Here is a 16,841-nt window from a genome sequence, read left to right as displayed (position 1 = left end):
TCCCATACCGGTGATTACACATTTGTGGGCTTAAGACTTTTGCTACCTACCTTATTTTCCCAGGGGCACAGACAAGGGCCCCACAGGTTCAATATGGCAGAACTTTTACCTTCCTAAAAGGCTCTCCCCCATCTCGGCCATCCCGTTTGCCTCCACCCAGACAGCACGTTTGTGTGCATCTGGCAGACCTGGGCTGTGTTCTCCATGTACAGGACATGGCTGTTGGGCCAAACAGGAAAGCCCACGTCTAAAAATGAATAAGTGTGTTTTAGGTTCCTCACATCCTCAACCCCTACAAAATACTGCCGTTGGTTGGGTATGAGATTCAAAAAGCCTAATGGAGATAAGCAACCATGAAAGTCTATCTGGTTACTCTCCTTATGCAGCTCTGGAAGGCAGTCGCAGCAAAGCAGGGCCCAAATCATGTGGGCACAGTACCTGGCATGCAGTAGGTGCTGATAAATATTTGACTAACAATCTGCACAGCGTCCGCTGTAGATAGATGGCAGCTTGGCGCGGCACCCCTCCTGGACTTGGTGAGGCCAGCACACACAGTAGGATCGCAGGAAATACAGCAGTCCAGGCGCGGGCCTGCTGTGGGCAGCAATGGTAGCATTGCGTAGTTACGGCTCTCCCGCATCCTTTCTTGTCAGCTCACTCCCGCCCCGCGTGAGAGCCCGGCGGAGAGAGGAGCGAGTGGCTTAGGGTAACCAACCTAGGGGCTCCGAGGACTCCGGGCGCGCCGTTAGAGAACTCCATTTCCCACAGGCCTGCGCGCGCAACTCCATTTCCCACAATTCCCGCTCCGCTTCCGGCGCGGCGGACGCGCTGGGGACGGCTTCCGGGTTTGGGCCTGGCGCTGCGGTTGAGGCGGCGGCGGCGGCCGAGTGGGACACGGGAGGTGGGAGCTGGGGGACCGGCATGGACGTTTCGGGACAGGAGACCGATTGGCGGAGCGCCGCTTTCCGGCAGAAGTTGGTCAGTCAAATGTGAGTAGGGGCCGGGGTGGTGGGCGGGATCTCCGGATTTTCGCCCCCTCAGCCCTCCCCCCCCGCCCCCCCCGCCCGGTGACCAGGCCCGGGCCGGACCCAGGGGAGACCTAGGGCGCCGGGACCCGTGGGGGCTCGAAGGCGCCGGGAGGCCGAAGGCGTCGGGGACCCGCGTGAGTCCCAGGGTGCGGCCCTTCCCCGGCTGTCCCCACCGTTCTTGGCCGACACCGGCTGCTTGTTCGCTTTCCTGGGGCCGAACTCTGCAAACCGCTGAGCCTTGGCCTATGAGTCATCGTCCTGAGCTTTCTCATTCGTCTTTTGTGTGCTTTGGGTGCACAGCTTCCCGTGTGTTGAATCACTGAATACGAAAAAGAAAAGGGGCAGCTCGTAGTGGCTTTAGAAGGTCTGGGTGCTTTGTGATTCCTCTTCCAGAAAAGCGCATCAGAGTGAAAGATGGGAAGGGGGTGGACGGAGGATGAGGTTGGGAGGCTAGGTCCTGGGGCCGTGGGCTGTGGGGACGGAGAATCTACGGGTGTCGCGCCCCGGTGTGGACTTTGCTGAAGGGAGGCAGGAAGAGGCTGTCAGGAAGCCACTGTCTATTGGGAGGAGGGAGTGAAGGTCTGGGACTAGTGCCTCCTCCCCACAGCCTCAGTTGCTGAACCCCTCAGTACAGAGGCTGCCAGTGCACTCTAGGCTTCACCTAGCGGGCCTCCAGCTCCTCATCCACTGCTTGTTTCATTTAGCAGTCTGTTTCTGAGCTTACCGGCATGTTGTCTAGCCACAGATCTGCCCGAGAACAGCCCCTGCCTTCAAGGCATGCACTACCATCAAGCAACAGTTACAATTCAGTCTTTCTCCTAAAGGAAGGGTTGACAGTTTGCTTGAGCAGGCCAGGAACAGCTTGGTGGAGTAGGTAGGTGAATAAACTGAGCCTTAAAACAAGTAGGAGTGTGAAGGGCCATCATTCCAAGCTGAGGAGTGGGGAAGCGCGAGCTCTCACTGCGTGGAAAGTATTGCTGTAGGCTGAGAGTTCTGGGGTGTGAGGAGTTAGGAGGCGCAGGAGACGGTAATGGAATGAGGGTGAGCAGGTGCTGACACGTTAGTGCTGTGCTAAGGAATTGAGCCCGTGTTTGGCATGTGGCCTGCTTTGAGGTAGTGAGATGCCAGAGTTGGAAAGATCCCCTTAGTCCCTGGAGACAGATCAAGAGCAGAGGAGAGAGGCCAGTTAAGCCATTGTGAGAGTTTTGAGCTCTTGGGGTCTGGGGACCTGTCATTTCTCATCCCTGTATTCCCCCTGTTAGATCACTGCCTGTCACCTTGCTCCATAAAATGGTTGAGAATGACCTAGTCAGGCAAGAGATTATAAACGCCTGCATTAGACAGTGGTAGAAACTGAAAGAGGAAGACGATTCCAGAGAAAGAAGAGAGGGAGCATAGACAGTTGTCCTTGATGACTAACTGGATGGAGGGGGTGGGGTGCAGCAATGTGGAAGGAAGGAAATAGGGTGGAATGCTGGGAAACCTCTTAGTACAGTGGAAGGAATGGAGATCGTAGAGTTAGTGGTTCTGGGCACTGCTCTGGAATAGTCAGGACAAATCTGCAGATATTGCAGAATCTGAACTTTTTTTATATATATGCACAGGAATTGTCTATAGATGAAATCTTGAGGGATGGTCCATTTCAGGGCTGCAGCAAGATGCCCTCCCTTCCCCCCCCCACACACACCAAAAGATTCCTCTTTGGGGAAGCCCAGAATGTAAGAACAGGAAGAATGAGGAGTTGCAATCAAAGAAAATAGGGAGGGTGGGGCAGTGTCTGAGGGCTGGGAGGGTGATGGAAAAGTCTTTGGGTATCGCGAACTGACTGGATACCTCACAATTTAGCTTTCTTCTGCTTCCAGGGAAACTAGGCTCCTTTTTTGCCGGCTTTTTTGCCGGATTGCTGCTTGTGTATTGGTTTTCTATTGCTGCCGTAACAAATTACCACAAATATAGTGTCTTAACGCAACATACATTTATTATCTGACAGTTTCTGTACATCAGAGGTCTAGGTGGGCTCATCTGACTTCTGCTTAGGGTCATACCAGGGGCTGAAATCAAGAGGTTGGCAGGGATGTATTTTTTCCTGGGGGCTCTGGGGTAGAATTTGCTTTCAATCTCATTCAGGTTGCTGGCCAAATTCAGTTCCATGCAGTTGTAGGACTGAGGTGTCCTCATTCCTTACTGGCTGTTTGTTAGTCAGGGGTCAGTCTTGTTTGCTAGAGGCTGCTTTCATTTTTTCTCATACTTTCTATGTGGCCTCCTCCAGCAAGGGTGGATTCTTCCTTGCATCTGTGGCTTAAGTCAGAGAAAATTCTCTACCATAGGCTCCGATTAGATTGGGCCCACTTGGATAATCCAGCACGATATCCCTATCGTGACGTCTGTAATCTTAATTACCTCTGGAAAAGTCCCTTCTGCCACATAATGTAGCTATTCACAGGTTTCCCAGATTCGATGCTGGACATCTTTGAGGAGTTCTTCTGCCTACCACTGCTAGCATGAGCGGTTTCAAACGCCGTCTTCCTAACATGGTGTGGGTGTTCTTAGTGTGATTCTTGGTGCCTGGATTTATTGTGTTCACAGGGTTAAGAAAAGGGGATTGGGGTTAGGATACTTGACATTGGGTTGGGATTCTTGACATACTGTTAATTCTCATTTTCTTCAGTGTTTGTGCTGTTGTTTAAAAGTAGGCCATCTTCGGAAATGTTTTGAACCCAAGTGATTTATAGCTGAGTGAGGGAATAAAGAAAGCATAACGGAGAACTGGAAAGTTTCAGTGGAAGAGAAAGTATCTGATAGTTGGTTCACTATCTCTGCTTAGCTCTTGGGTAAATACCAAGAGAACAATGCTTCAGAGAGGGCTAAATAAACTTGTCTCCCAGCTTCCACTGAGAAAAAGTGGGTGGGAGAGCCCTTGTGGGAGCTCTCTAATGCAGCCTCCTCTTTTTTTTTTTTTTACTAGTTTCAGGTGCACAAGACAATGTAATACTTAGACGTTTATCATTTATATCCCTCACACTGTGTGGACCCCCCTCCCCCATCCACTACCCTCTGACATCGCACACAGCCATCACATTTCCACTGTCTCTATTCCTAATGCTATACTCCGCTTCTTGTAAGTATATACCTACATATATATACATATATACATATATATAAAATTATAGTTGGCCTTCATTATTGTTCAGCTTCAGCTTCAGTTCATCCTCCCTGAGGTGGTCTCCCAAATGGGACACGTGTCCATTGGATGCCCTACAAAATCTTTACGACATTATTGATTACATTCCCCAAATTGATTTTCAAAACCCCGTGGCCATCTTGTGGTTACCGACTGCTTTCTAACCCCCTCATCTTCCCCCTTGTCGCCGCCCCCCGCCCATCCAGCACCCCACAGTTTGTTTTCTATGTGCAGCCTCTTCGTAGCCCTCTGCTGCTTCCTCATCTCGGCCAGTCCTGGACTGCTGCCCCCCTCGCTGTGTGCTGTCCTGCTGAAAACCTAGCAGTGACTTTCCATAATGTTAGAACAAAAGTCCAGATGGCCCACCCTCAGCCCCTCCCCGTGGCCTATTCTAGCCGCCTCTTCTTATGTCCCCACCCTGTTCCAGCCTCTCTGGTCTCTCAGCTTCTTGAACATACCAACTTCTTTCTTCATTCTCTCTTTGAACAACGTATTATCAAGTATTTAAGGTATTTGACAATGAGTAGACTCCCTCCACTATATTCCTGACCAGCTCCTTCTCTTCGTTTAGGTGTCTGCTTAAGTATCAAATTCTCAGGAACCTTTCCTGCCCACCTTGCCTAAAGTGGGTCACCCCTCTGATATATTGTATTTCAGCCTCTTAGTTTCCTGTAGGACCCCAGTCCTATGAAACATGGCACCTGGCATGTAAAACGCTTGTTGAGGAGTGCAAGAGTATTTTCCTGGGACTTTGTGCACCAGGCTCTCGTACGACAGTGGCCTCCTTTACCTGTGCCAGTGTGCATTGTGCAGCTCTGGAACCCCACTTTCTCCACTTGCTAGCTGAATAACCTTGGGCAGGATACTTTCTGGATCGTCTCCCTTACCTATGAAATGGCAGGAGTCCACTGTGTCTCAGGAAAGGTGGGAGGGAAAAACTCGAACCCTAGCTGAGGGCTCAGAACTCAGTGGTGAGTTCCCTGACACCTCTTCCCTGGGCCCCCGTAGGAGTTGGAGCCATGGATAGTTAGGGGAGCCTGGTTAGGGGAAAGGAGCCTGTGGGGAGGGTAGTTGTGAAACTGTTGTTGGATTCATCTTGGCTTTTCGTTTGATTCCCCCTCTCCTTGCAAGACCACAGGAGAAGCCCCCTTAGGACCCCTGAGCCGGTCTCCGTGGGCCTTGGGCCTCCTTCGTGGGGTTTTTAGATTAGTGTTGAGCATGTGTCTGGTTTGTAGGCTCCCGGAGAACAAGCATTTCTGTGTAGTGACCAGCACACACCTGACAGAATAGATAAGCGGTGAATAAATGAAAGAACCTCAAGCGGGTGGCTCAGGTGGCTCAGGTGGTTGGAGCACCGTGCTCCTAACGCCGACGTCTCCAGTTCAATTTCCACATGTGCCAGTGAGCTGTGCCCTCTACAGCTAAGATTGTGAACAATGGCTCTCCCTGGAGCTGGGCTGCCGTGAGCAGCCCGAGGTTGGCGTGGGCTACTGTGAGCTGCTGCGGGCTACCATGTGCTGCCATGAGCAGCCGGTGGCCAGAGTGAGTGGCCGGCAGCCCGCGAGAGCTGCCGTGAGCTGCCAACAGATGACCGGCGACCCACTGTCTCAGCTGGGGGAGCGCAAGGCTCATAACACCAGCCTGGGCCAGGGAGCTGTGTCCTACACAACTAGACTGAGAAACAACAGCTTGAACCGGAGTGGGCAGGGGAAGCGGAAGAAGGAGGAAAAAAAGGACTTCATCAATCACTTCTTCCCAATTCTTTAAAATTTTTGCCGTCTTATTTTTGAGACTTTTATACCTCCCACCCCTCAATACAGCAGATTTCACAGGTAAGCGTGGACTAAATAAATGTCCGTTGGGCTGAACAGATTGCAGAGGGAAACAGACCCTGAGGGGAGGGCAGCCCCAAATCAGGGTTCTAGTCAGGTGCCAGGGGGGCTCAGGGGCATGGGGGGAGTCAGGCAGACAGGTCAGCCACCTCTTCTGCTGAAGCCCCCAAGGGAGATGATTGTGATCTCCAGGTCAGGGACACAGGAGAGGTGGAGATTTCAGCCTAGATGGTAAGGAGAAAGTCAGGTGCTGTATAGGCAGAAACAAAACAAAGCAAGAACCAGAAGGATCAAAGCACAAACTGAGCAGCAACTGCCGAGAGTCTGGAGAGACCCTCAGTAGGACGGCGCGAGCCCTGAGACTAGCGCGTCCAGATCCTGCCTGGGAGTGGTCCCTCCTCTGGCAGAAGCGAGTAAGTCTTGCCCGAGCTTTTTCTGTGGCTGATCCTACTCGGGCCTCCTGATCGCCCTGTGCCCTTCTGGTGAGACTCTGGCCTTTGTTTTTCAGTGGGGAAGTAGCTGAGCCCGTCCGCTTTCTTTATAGCCTGGTGTCTAAATGACGGGGCTGGTTTCTGTGTATAACCCACTACTAGAAGGCCACTCCCTGAGGCCAGGGGCTCTGTGTAATCACCTTGAAGCCCCAGTGCCCCTGATGGCAATCAGGAAATGATTGTTGAGACACTGGCTTTATAGTCCTGACCCTTGGCTCTACTGCTTCGAGACCAGGAGTGACAGTGACCCAAGGGGACACAAGGCCTCAGTCATCTAGCTGCTCAGGAGTCTGGGGCTTTCTCAGCAGCAGCAATAGCAGCAGCTGACGTGTAGTGTGTGTGTGGGGGGCGCTATGCCAAGCCCTGTTGCAAGAGTTGACATGTTAGCTCATTGAGGCTTCATGCTTGGGCTGCGGGCAGATGCACTTGTCACTCCCATTTTTTTTTTTTTTTTTTAAAGATTTTATTGGGGAAGTGAACAGGACTTTATTGGGGAACAGTGTGTAGTTCCAGGACTTTTTTTCCCCCAAGTCAAGTTGTCCTTTCAATCTTAGTTGTGGAGTGTGCCGTTCAGCTTCAAGTTGTTGCCTTTTCAGTCTTAGTTGTGGAGGGCGCAGCTCAGCTCCAAGTCCAGTTGCCATTGCTAGTTGCAGGGGGCGCAGCCCACCATCCCTTGCAGGACTCAAGGAATTGAACTAGCAACTTTGTGGTTGAGAGCCCACTGGCCCATGTGGGATTCCAACCGGCAGCCTTCCGAGTTAGAAGCATGGAGCTCTAACCGCCTGAGCCACTGGGCCGGCCCCTTGTCACTCCCATTTTTAAGGTGAGGAAACTGAAGCACAGAAGAGAGGATGCCGCTACTTGCAGTTATGCTCTGCGTGTTATAAATGAGTTCTTACCGAACTGCAGCAGGGCAGGAGAGGCAAATCACCTTTTAAGAATCTTTGAAAGAGAAATCACACCTTTTGGGGGGCAGGTGTGGAGAGGAGGGATGGCAGCTAGACGTTAACCCAAGCTAGGTGCGTTGGACGTGTCCGTGCGAGGAGCCTGCTGCTGGCGGACATCTTGTTGGCAATTTTAGCAACTCCCCAGGGGTCATTGGACCCCAGCTAGTGGCTGGACCTCCGGCCTCCACACAGGCTGCAGCCAGTCCCTGAACTTCCCAGCTCCCTTTTGTAGGGGCTGCACCACCCCTACGTCCTTTCCTGACGAGAGTCTTCTAACTGTCACTGCCATGCTTGACGAGGTGGCTGTGGCTAGTCCGGGACCTGTGTTGGGCTTTCGGGGGTGGGAAGGACCATGACCACATGGTCATCTGTCACAAAGGACAAGAGGGGACCTGCCCCCTTTACAGCCTTCCTCGGGGCAATCGTGTTGGGTACATACCCAGAGGGTACGTTTTTAAAGGAAATCTGATGAATTTTTAAAAATTGAAACTGGAAAGTTTAAATCATAAAACCAAGTAGTATAGTTTAAAGACCCCCATGCCCATGTACCCACCACTCAGCTTTGAGTTATCAACTCTTGCTTCATGGGCTCCGTCCCCTGCCCCGATGATTTTCATGTTTTGAATGTTTGAGTGGCCACCCAGTGCCTGTGGCTTCACTTGTGAGCCTAGCTCCTTCCTCCGGGGTCTGCACCTGCGCACGCAGCCCGCCATACTGTGCTGCCCCCGCTCCTCCCTCACAAGAGTCCATCTCTTTCTCACCCTGGCGGCCCTGCACCCTCCCACCCGCAGCTGAGAACTGCAGTCCTGTTCCACTCCTTCTCCCAGGACACTGGGGCCCCCACGGCCCCCTGCTCTTCATACAGGCTCTTCCTCGTTGGCGTTTGGATTGTTTGAGCTGTTTCCCCTCATCTGAATGCCTTTTCAGTCTTAGTTGTGGAGGGCACAGCTCAGCTCCAGCTCCAAGCCGGTTTTTGAGTCGGGGTGGATCTCCTATTCAGGCTGTGGTGGTAGTGGCCTAACCGGCAGGGCTTTCAGCTCAGCTGGAGTAAGTCCTAACCCCAGGCGAGGGAAGGCGCAGGCATCCTCACAGGCCCCTGCTGGGGCACATCAATTAAGTCATTTTTCTAGAAGGCTGGCAATTCGTTTATCCCAGTAACCTTCACATTCAAATGTTCCTTTCTTTAGGCATTTCCTCCAAGGCCGTGCGCAGGAGCTGAGGTTCCAGCCTGGTAGGGCTGAGGCTGCTCATCTCCGCATCATGTCAGGAGTGGGCCGGCGAGACAAGCGGGTGGGAGCTGGGTTCGATTTGTTGTTGGAGCTGCTGACGCGGGCATGGGGCTGCTGGTCAAAACGCGGAGACACTCCGGAACACGGTGCTGTCAAGGGCAGTGAGCGCGCAGCGTGCTGTGCCACGGGCTGCGTCTTGGTAAACAGACATCTTTAGCTGGGTGTCTGAGTGATTTTAATTCTCTTTGTAATTTTGAGCATGTATATGTTTGTGTAATTTTGTTCACAATAAGCATAGTGCGTCCTTTTGTGATCAGAAATCTTTTGAAGCGGTAGACCCTGTCTGCCAGCGGAGAGCAGGTGGCTGTGGTCACAGACAGCTGCCATAAGGCGGAAAGTCCCCATGTGCGGTGCCTTCAGGGTGGTGTCCTCTCACCTGGGCCCCGAGTGCCGGTACAACCTTCCTAAACGATTCTATCCTTTCCACCCCACAAAGAAGCATTCCTCTTTCAGTCTGAAGCTGCCTTTCCAGCTGACACTCCCTCTGTGTAAGAGTCCCGGGGAGACGCTCCCTGCCCCGTGCTGGCCCCCGGACACCGTCATGGCTGGCTCTCCCTCTGTCACTCTTTCTCTTCCCTGTTGGAGGTTTGCCCACGGCCTCCTCCCCTCCTTTGGAGCCCTGATGGCTCAGCCCACTGCGGTTCCTACTTCCTTTTGAGTTTGTAGAGCCCTCATTGGGTGCACCCTGGCATGAACTGAACAGATGAACTCTTTTTTGCTATTTTCACCCACTTTTCTTCTCTTTGCCAACAGTATTATAAATTCCTTGAGTGTAGGAGCTGGTGTTATACCTACCTTCACGTCTCATTTAGCTCCTAGGAGGGTGCGCTGGCAGCCTGCTGGGCTCTTTCTCTGGCTGTGCCTAAACGCAGAACTGCTTCTCATTTGCGCCCTTCTTTTTCTCCTCCTCCTCCTCCTCCTTCTTCATTTGAGACATTTATTGAAAGACAAAGGGAGTCCAGACTATCACTAGATGGTCCTATTTAACATCTAAGCAAATGAGTACCTAGTCCTGGAGAACAAGGGGGAGGCACTAGGAACCCAGGCTTCATCGTCTCGAAACCCACCTTGAGGGGAGTGCCCAACCCCCACTTCAGTAATGAATCTCCCTAACCTGGGCTGGGCCTGTTAATGAAGCTCCGGGATCGAGTGAGTTAAGTATCTCAAGGTGGATTTAGAGCATTGAGTCTTTGGAGAAGTCCTTTGACACCTCTGAGTCCCGATTCTCTTTGTTTTGAGAATGTTTCAAACGTGTCAGAGTTGCAAGTATGGTAGAGAGTGCTTGGGCGTACCCTTCCCTCGCTTCCACAATTCTCCTTACCAGCGTGTTCTTGCTGCTCACCATTGATAAATAGTAGGCGATGCTGTCTTGCTCTCTTCTCCTTCTGGACCTTTTGGCCCCACCGGGCTCTGCGTTTGAATATGCCAACGGGGTGGGGGCAGGTGGGAATGGGGGAGGTGTGACCTGGCTGCAGGTCAGCCTCGGAGCTGAGCCGTTTGCATCCAGTCCAGGAGAGGGACAGCAAGGTGGGTGGATCCGAAAGTCCCCCGCCTCTGGGGCTCGTGCTCTTCCTAATCTGCGTACCCCTACTCCTTCCGCTGTATCCTCCCGTGGGTGTGGGGAGGCCGTGCTTGTTGGTTAAGAAATGGTTTATCCCCATCCCCGCTGTCATTCTCTTCTGCTCTCTCCTTTCCAACTTCCTTTCTTCGGTCCTCCTCAGAGGGGGCATTTGGGGAAGAGATTTGGCCTGTGTGTGGGTGGGCGCCTCTGTTATAAAGTAGAAAGAATGCTGGGCTTACCCTGAGAAGCCCTGGTGGAGCACGCTGGGTCTTTCCGTCACCACACGTTTGCTTCGCTTCACTCGAGGGAGGATTCATGCCTGGCTCAGCGCTGCCCGTGCAAGTCTGTGGAATCCCAGCCTGGTAGGAGTTTAGGCACGAGGCCGGCCAAGTCCAAACCCAAGGATGGGGCAGGGGCGGGGCCCCGGGCCAGGGCTCAGGCCCGCTTCTCTCGTGAAGTGTTTATATGGAATATAACAGACCTACTACAGTGCCCGGCACGAGGACACGACTCTTGGGCATGACTGCATGAAATGAATGTTCACATGTCCGTGCCCCGCTCGCCACCACCCAGACCTGCATCTCGAACAGGCCCAGCGCCCAGCAGGCTTCTCCCTGTGCTTCGCGCAGCGCAGACCCTGCCCCGCTCCTCTGACCTCCCTGCCCACGGAAACATTTTTCTTAAACTTCCTGTCATTGGAATTGCACTGTCCAGTCTCACGTCTGGCTTCTCTCATTCAACGCCACGTCTGTGAAATTTACCCTCGGAGGTAGCAGTTGTTATGCCTTGTGTCATCCCGTGGCATGACTACCCCAGATGACTTCTCTGTGCTGCGCTTCATGGACACTGGGGTTAGTTCCAGTTGCTGGCTCTGTGAATACAGCGCCAGGGGTGTTTTGGGTCATGTCTTCTGCTGGGTACATGTGCTTAGTCTCCGGGCTGTGCACTCAGGGCTGGGCCCAGGGTGTGGCCTCAGCTGTAGCACAGTCTGCCAGTTTTCCCAGGTGGCGTGAATTTCCGTTCCCACCAGCTACGTGGGGGGGTTCTGCTGCAGACATCTTGCCAACATCTGGCATTGTCAGGGAACCTGCCTTTATGACAAGCACCCTTGTTGATCCTGAATGCACTCTCAAACTTGAGCCCCATTGGGTGCAGAGACACTGGGCATGGAAAGGATGATCTCGGAGGGAGAGAAGCTGTGAGGAAGGAAACTGTAGAATTTGGTGACTGTGTGTGCGCGCGGGAGGAAGGGAGGAGAAGGACACGGGTGTGCATCCCAGACGGAGATGAGCCCTGATTCTGTGCTGATTCTGAGACGTAGGGTGCAAGGTGATGTGTGCACAGTGTGTGAGGGTGTCAGCCCTCCAAGGAGAAAAATCCAGCAGCCAGTGGGAGATGCACGGAGCAAACCTGGAAAAGCAGTCAGCTTCAGGAGCGCCGTGGGTGGGCTGGCCTCCTCCTCGGGTGGGGGCGGCAGAGGAGGCTGAGCAGAGGGCCCTGGCGGAAGGCTTTGGTGGGCAGAGCAGATGTGGAAAAAGACGTGGGGGGGGGGGCGCGGGAAGATGTGGGCACGAGGAAGCCAGTCCTAGCGGCTCGGGCCTGTCTCCGCCTCCTGCCTCGGTCAGCGGGTTAGGCCCTGTGGGTACAGCACTCCATTCCCTTCCAGATAACATTGTAGAAGATTTCAAAACAGGAAGGCGCTTTCCATAATCTCTGTGCCCAGAGATGGCCATTACTGACGTTTGGATCTATTTCCTCCAGTCCTGTTTCTGTGCACGTATAACTCGGTCTGTCTTTTGAGTATGTAAATACATGTAGCTAAATCTGTATTTTTAAGTGGAATTCGGCTCTAAGTTCAGTTTGAGTTGTGACTTTCTCCTGGCTTAGGTTATGTTTTGTCATGAGTGCACCCTGGCTGGGACCCTGTGGCCACATCCCATGTTCATGTGAGGCACTGACCACGCACGCACAGTGTTGGTGTTGCAGACAACTTCCACGTAGTCACATAGTCCGGCTGTGTCTGGGTCGCTCAGGACTGCACCAACCTCTGGTTATGGGAGCAGATTTTTCAAGATGTTTTTTGATCAGTTACCGCCCGCAGAGGCCCAAGCTCTTCCAGGCTAAGGGGGACCCTGCAGCTGGAGCAACTCAGTGCGTGGTCCCTCCCTGTGTGGCAGCCCGGCCTGCCTCAGTGAGGGGCACTGTTGAAGGAAAGCCTTCTCCAGGCTCCTCTACCGTCACCCTGCATGCCTGACGTGAGCATTTAGTTATTACCTTGTTAAAAGCTCCACGATGGAATTTTCCAAACATTCACTGTAGAAGAAGTAGAGACAACAGAAAAACGTCTCCCAGTTACCTCTAAAGTTAGCAACATACGGCCGGGGTTTCACCCATCGCTCCCCACCCCTTCCTGGACTGTTTTAAATCACATCCCAGACACCCTCTGATTTCCACTGCCAGTGCTTGAGTGCAGACCTCTAAAACACAGGACTTCCCCCTCCACCTAGATACCACAGTCATGTGAGATGAGCATTTTCATAAATTCTTGGGTTGACAGTGTCCTTCCCATGTGGTTGCCTGGTGATGAGTGGGACGTGCTCGGGGCTGGAACTGGGGTAGTCACAGTGGTCCCAGGCCTGGAGCCCAGGGGCCACCACCTGGACAGGGATCAAGAAGTCACCCCAGCTCTCCTGGTTCTGTTGAGGCCAAACCTCAGAGAAGCTTGAGGTGTCTTCTGAACCTGCTCAGATAACAGCACGCCCTTTTTTAAGGGCGGTGGTGTTTAGGTGTAGTAGGTCTTTCATTGATCTAGTTCATTGGGAATTGAGAAATCTTGAGAGAAGAGAAAGTGTTTCTTGTGTTTGTATGATTAAAAAGTTTCTTTCTGCAAGACTAAAATAACCCTTTCCTACATGTAGGTGGATGGTTAACTTCTGAAATACTTATTTTTATCTTGTTAAAGAACACTGTCATGTTTCTTTAAAAAGTCGGAGAACCAGAATGCAGAAGTCTGCTAACAGAGAAGTTGCAGTCTGGGGTATAGTTTGGCAAATGCCCCCAGCTACCTGTGAGGTCCAGAAGGCTCCGTCCCGTCAAGCCCTGGTGTTTGCTTTGGTTACTGCTGGTGGCTGCACGATCTGTGTCTCATCATTTCCTGCCTCCAGATGAAACCACCTGAGGTAGCGGGTGCAAGAAACCACTGCCTGCTGCAGAATGGGACACCGGTGTCGGGGGAGAAGGGAGGTGCGCTGGAGGCTGCCCGCTAGCTCTGTGGTTACCTGGGGAAGGCCGGCCCCCTAGCCTGGACAGTCAGGCCTGCAAAGGGGCTTTGCTGGCCGTGGGGATGGTGGGGAGACTGCTTTGCTCAGTGGCGCTCTGACTGTATTCAGACTGAGCAGCCCCCTGGGAGAACGGGAATGTGTGGTAGGCTTTTCAGGACGTCCTGGGGGTCAAAATTGCCAATGAAGCGGTAGCTTCCTGTCTCCGTGTTGACAGTCAGGAAGGTTTAGAAGGGGAGGGCGACCTTTCTTAGTAACAACTGGCGCTCATTGAGTATTTCTCTATGGCAGAGTCTTCACACTCTTTAGGTGCATTTTGTTATTTAACTTTTCATTATTAGTTTTTAATCCAAGTGCTATATGCACATAAAGTTTAAAAGCCAAGGAATGATGAAAGATTTGTAAGAAATTGTGGTTGCCTACTCCCCGCTCTGTGACTGCTCTTCCTTCTGGCACATGCCCTGGTAATGTGCCTGTGCTGCTCTCTGGAGTCTTCCCGGTTATGAGTTCTGTGCATTGTCTGTGGGCTTTCTGGGTGGCTCCCATTACACAGCCCTTATCTCGGCTTCTCCCTTGTGCCGCCAGGGTTTTACCCTCCGGGGAGATGGGTAATTATGCTTATGTTTTGTGCCTACACAGATGACATTCACAGCTGAGCACAGTGGCATACTATCATCTGTTTTATTCTCCCTCGAAAAAAATTGCTTTCTTAAAAATGTGTCTAGGGGCTTGGGTGGGGGAGAAAAAAAAATGTATCTAGTTTTCTGTGTACCTGTGACTAACTCTTCCCATATCTTCCAGTCTCCTCTCGGTACACATACCCCCATGCTCATTGCTGCCAGGCTGTCTGTCAACTCCAGCTCTTGCCCCGGACCTCCCCTCCACAGCTCTCAAGGGCTGCGGCCAGAGGCGTGGTGCGGACAGCCTTCGGCATGCTCGCCTCGAGAGTCCCATGGCTGCGTGGCTCCCCTGTTTGGTCTTGTTTCCAGTATCCTGTGTCTTGTTCTTTTTCGTTCTGTCCCTTGTTCTACTAGCTTCTGGAGAAGGGGCACGTGGAGTGCAGTTTCTGGAGGTGGTGTCAATTTGGACGCATGTAGCCTTCTGGGTTGCCAGTACTACCTTAAGGACTGAGAAGCACGCGCGCCGTTTTCTTGTTGCCACACCTGCTGTTGCGATGGCCTAGCCCTTCTTCTTTCAGTGATCCGCAGGGCGCCTTGCCTCGTCCCAGAACTCACGTCCTCTACTTCAGGGAAGGGTCCCTCGAATCACCGCATGGGAATCTAATTCCCTCCACTCCCTATGCGCACTCTCCCCAGTATTTATTTTATTTCTTTTTCTTTTTTTTGTTTTTTGTTTTTCTTTTTGTTCTCCCCAGTGTTTGAATGTTGGCTCTTTGGGTCCTCTTCTAATTTCCTGTATCTTTTATCTAATTATCTGTTATCCATCTCTTTGTCTTTCTCTAGGAGAGTTCCTCAATTTTATCTCTTGACTTTTCACTGTAATATGCTTTTATTTATCACACTTTTGTTTTGTTTTTTTGGTAACCTGACTTTTCCCGTTTTATAGCCTCCTGTTCTTCTTAACTAGATGCAGTGTCTTATCTCCATGGATAATAAAGGTAGTTTCTTGACATTTCCTTCTGCCTGCTGACTGGACCTTGAGTGATAGCTCCAAATCACGTTTCTTATGGGGTCTTGTTAGGGTGTCTGGGGGCCCTTGGTTGGCTGCTCCCTCCAGGACAGCAGCTCTGAGGAGCGCTGTGAAGGCGAGTGAACGCTCTGCGCACTGGCTTGTCTGCTGGGGGGTCCACTGGAGGCGCACGTGGCCTCGGCTTCTCTGAGTCTTCCCTCTGGAGCATGGTCTTCCAAACGCTGGACTCGGTAAAGGCCGGGGTATCTGCGTGCTGGGCCAGGCGCTGGGGAGGCCGCGGGCGGGTGGGCGGGCGGGCGGTGGGTCTCAGCAGTTACGTTGGATCTAGTCTCTCTGAGGGCCACGCGGTCCACTTCTTTCATTATCCTCCCTGGACCTTCTCCACTGGGTGGGTTCACTTGCTAGTCCAGTGACTCTCCATTTTATGCTTTTCCAGAGAGTTCCTCCCTCGTGGTCTCCTGGTGTAGGGGTGGTTACCCAGCTGTGTGGTGTGGGTGAGGTGACGTGGGGTGGCTTTCACCCAGGAATCCTTCCACTCACCCTCAGCCCTGAGCACCTGGCGTGCCCTGTCCTGAGCCTTGCAAAGGTCCAGGCTGTCACTGGGTTGGCTCTGAGCCCCATTTCATGGTTGGCTGGCTGTGTCCATCACTTCTTGGCCATCAGCTTTCCAGCCTCTAAAGATGCTGTTGTTGGGGCCACCACTCCTGTTCTTCCCATCCTTGTGAGTTTGTTTTAGAGAAAAACAAAATCTTTTTTTTCTCTTGTGGTTTTAGTGGTGCTTTTGGTTGAAACAACATTATTTGTGCACGTTCAGCCCTTAGTCCAACCTGGAGGTTATATCTTATTTAATTTTATTTTTAAAATGAAACCGTTGCGGGAGTGTATTTATTTGGATTGTGACTTAAGCTAGCTTAATTAAAGTCAAGCGCCTCACGCCTCATGTGGCTTTGTTCTTTCTCTTTTCAGAGGACCAGAGCATTACATTTGGAGCTGTATGTTTTTAATTTTGTGGATCCCTTATCATCCTCCTCTCCAAATAAATTCCTGATTTTTAAAAAATTTGTCACCCAAGAGAGTGTAATATTTGGGGCAAACAAACCAAAATTGCAGTGAAGAATAGGTCCTTTCTGAATTGAAAATATGAAACCCATCGATGTGATGAGAATCAATCAAGGTGTGTTACCCTTTCAGTGCCAGTGTAGTGGTTTGCTCTCCTTCTGGTCTGTCTTCACTTCCTGGCCCTTCTCCTGGAGATGGGCTCACAGAATTCCTTGGTGCTAGAGGCGGGCAGAAGCTTCCAGACTGTCCTTATCCACGTGCAATGTGTGGTTCCAGCTGGCATTTAGGGAGGGTGCTGGTCTGAGCTGTGCCTTGCCAAACATAGAGCACCCCTGGGCTGCACCACCAGTGCTGGGAGCTTGTCCCTGAACACGCAGGGCTCTTGTACAGACAGGCCTGAGGTGAAAGTGGGGTGGCATTGCCCTGAGCAGCCCTATGGGGAAGCAGGGTTTCCAGAGCCTCACCCCTCAAACGTCAGGCTGGGCCTGAGCTGCCGAGGGCCCAGATTATCCGGGCACCTTTTCC

The 16,841-nt window shown here is 52.2% G+C and overlaps 1 protein-coding gene across 3 annotated transcripts in view; it reads left to right on the top strand.

The window, feature by feature from the left end:
• Positions 1-839: 839 nt before the first annotated feature.
• Positions 840-16,841, top strand: part of MED15 (mediator complex subunit 15) — a 59,974-nt gene continuing 43,972 nt past the window's right edge. For 2 of the 3 annotated variants that reach the window (XM_081037671.1, XM_081037673.1), the window contains exon 1: positions 843-989. In XM_081037671.1, the coding sequence (XP_080893797.1) occupies positions 922-989 (68 nt within the window). In that variant the 5' untranslated portion in view covers positions 843-921. Of the gene's footprint in view, positions 990-16,841 lie in introns of all 3 variants that reach the window. The other variant, XM_081037672.1, reaches the window with a different exon arrangement.

The sequence above is a fragment of the Rhinolophus hipposideros genome (assembly GCF_964194185.1).
Source record: "Rhinolophus hipposideros genome assembly, chromosome: 24".
NCBI classification, from domain to species: Eukaryota; Metazoa; Chordata; class Mammalia; order Chiroptera; family Rhinolophidae; genus Rhinolophus; species Rhinolophus hipposideros.
This window is presented reverse-complemented; position numbering and strand designations above follow the sequence as displayed.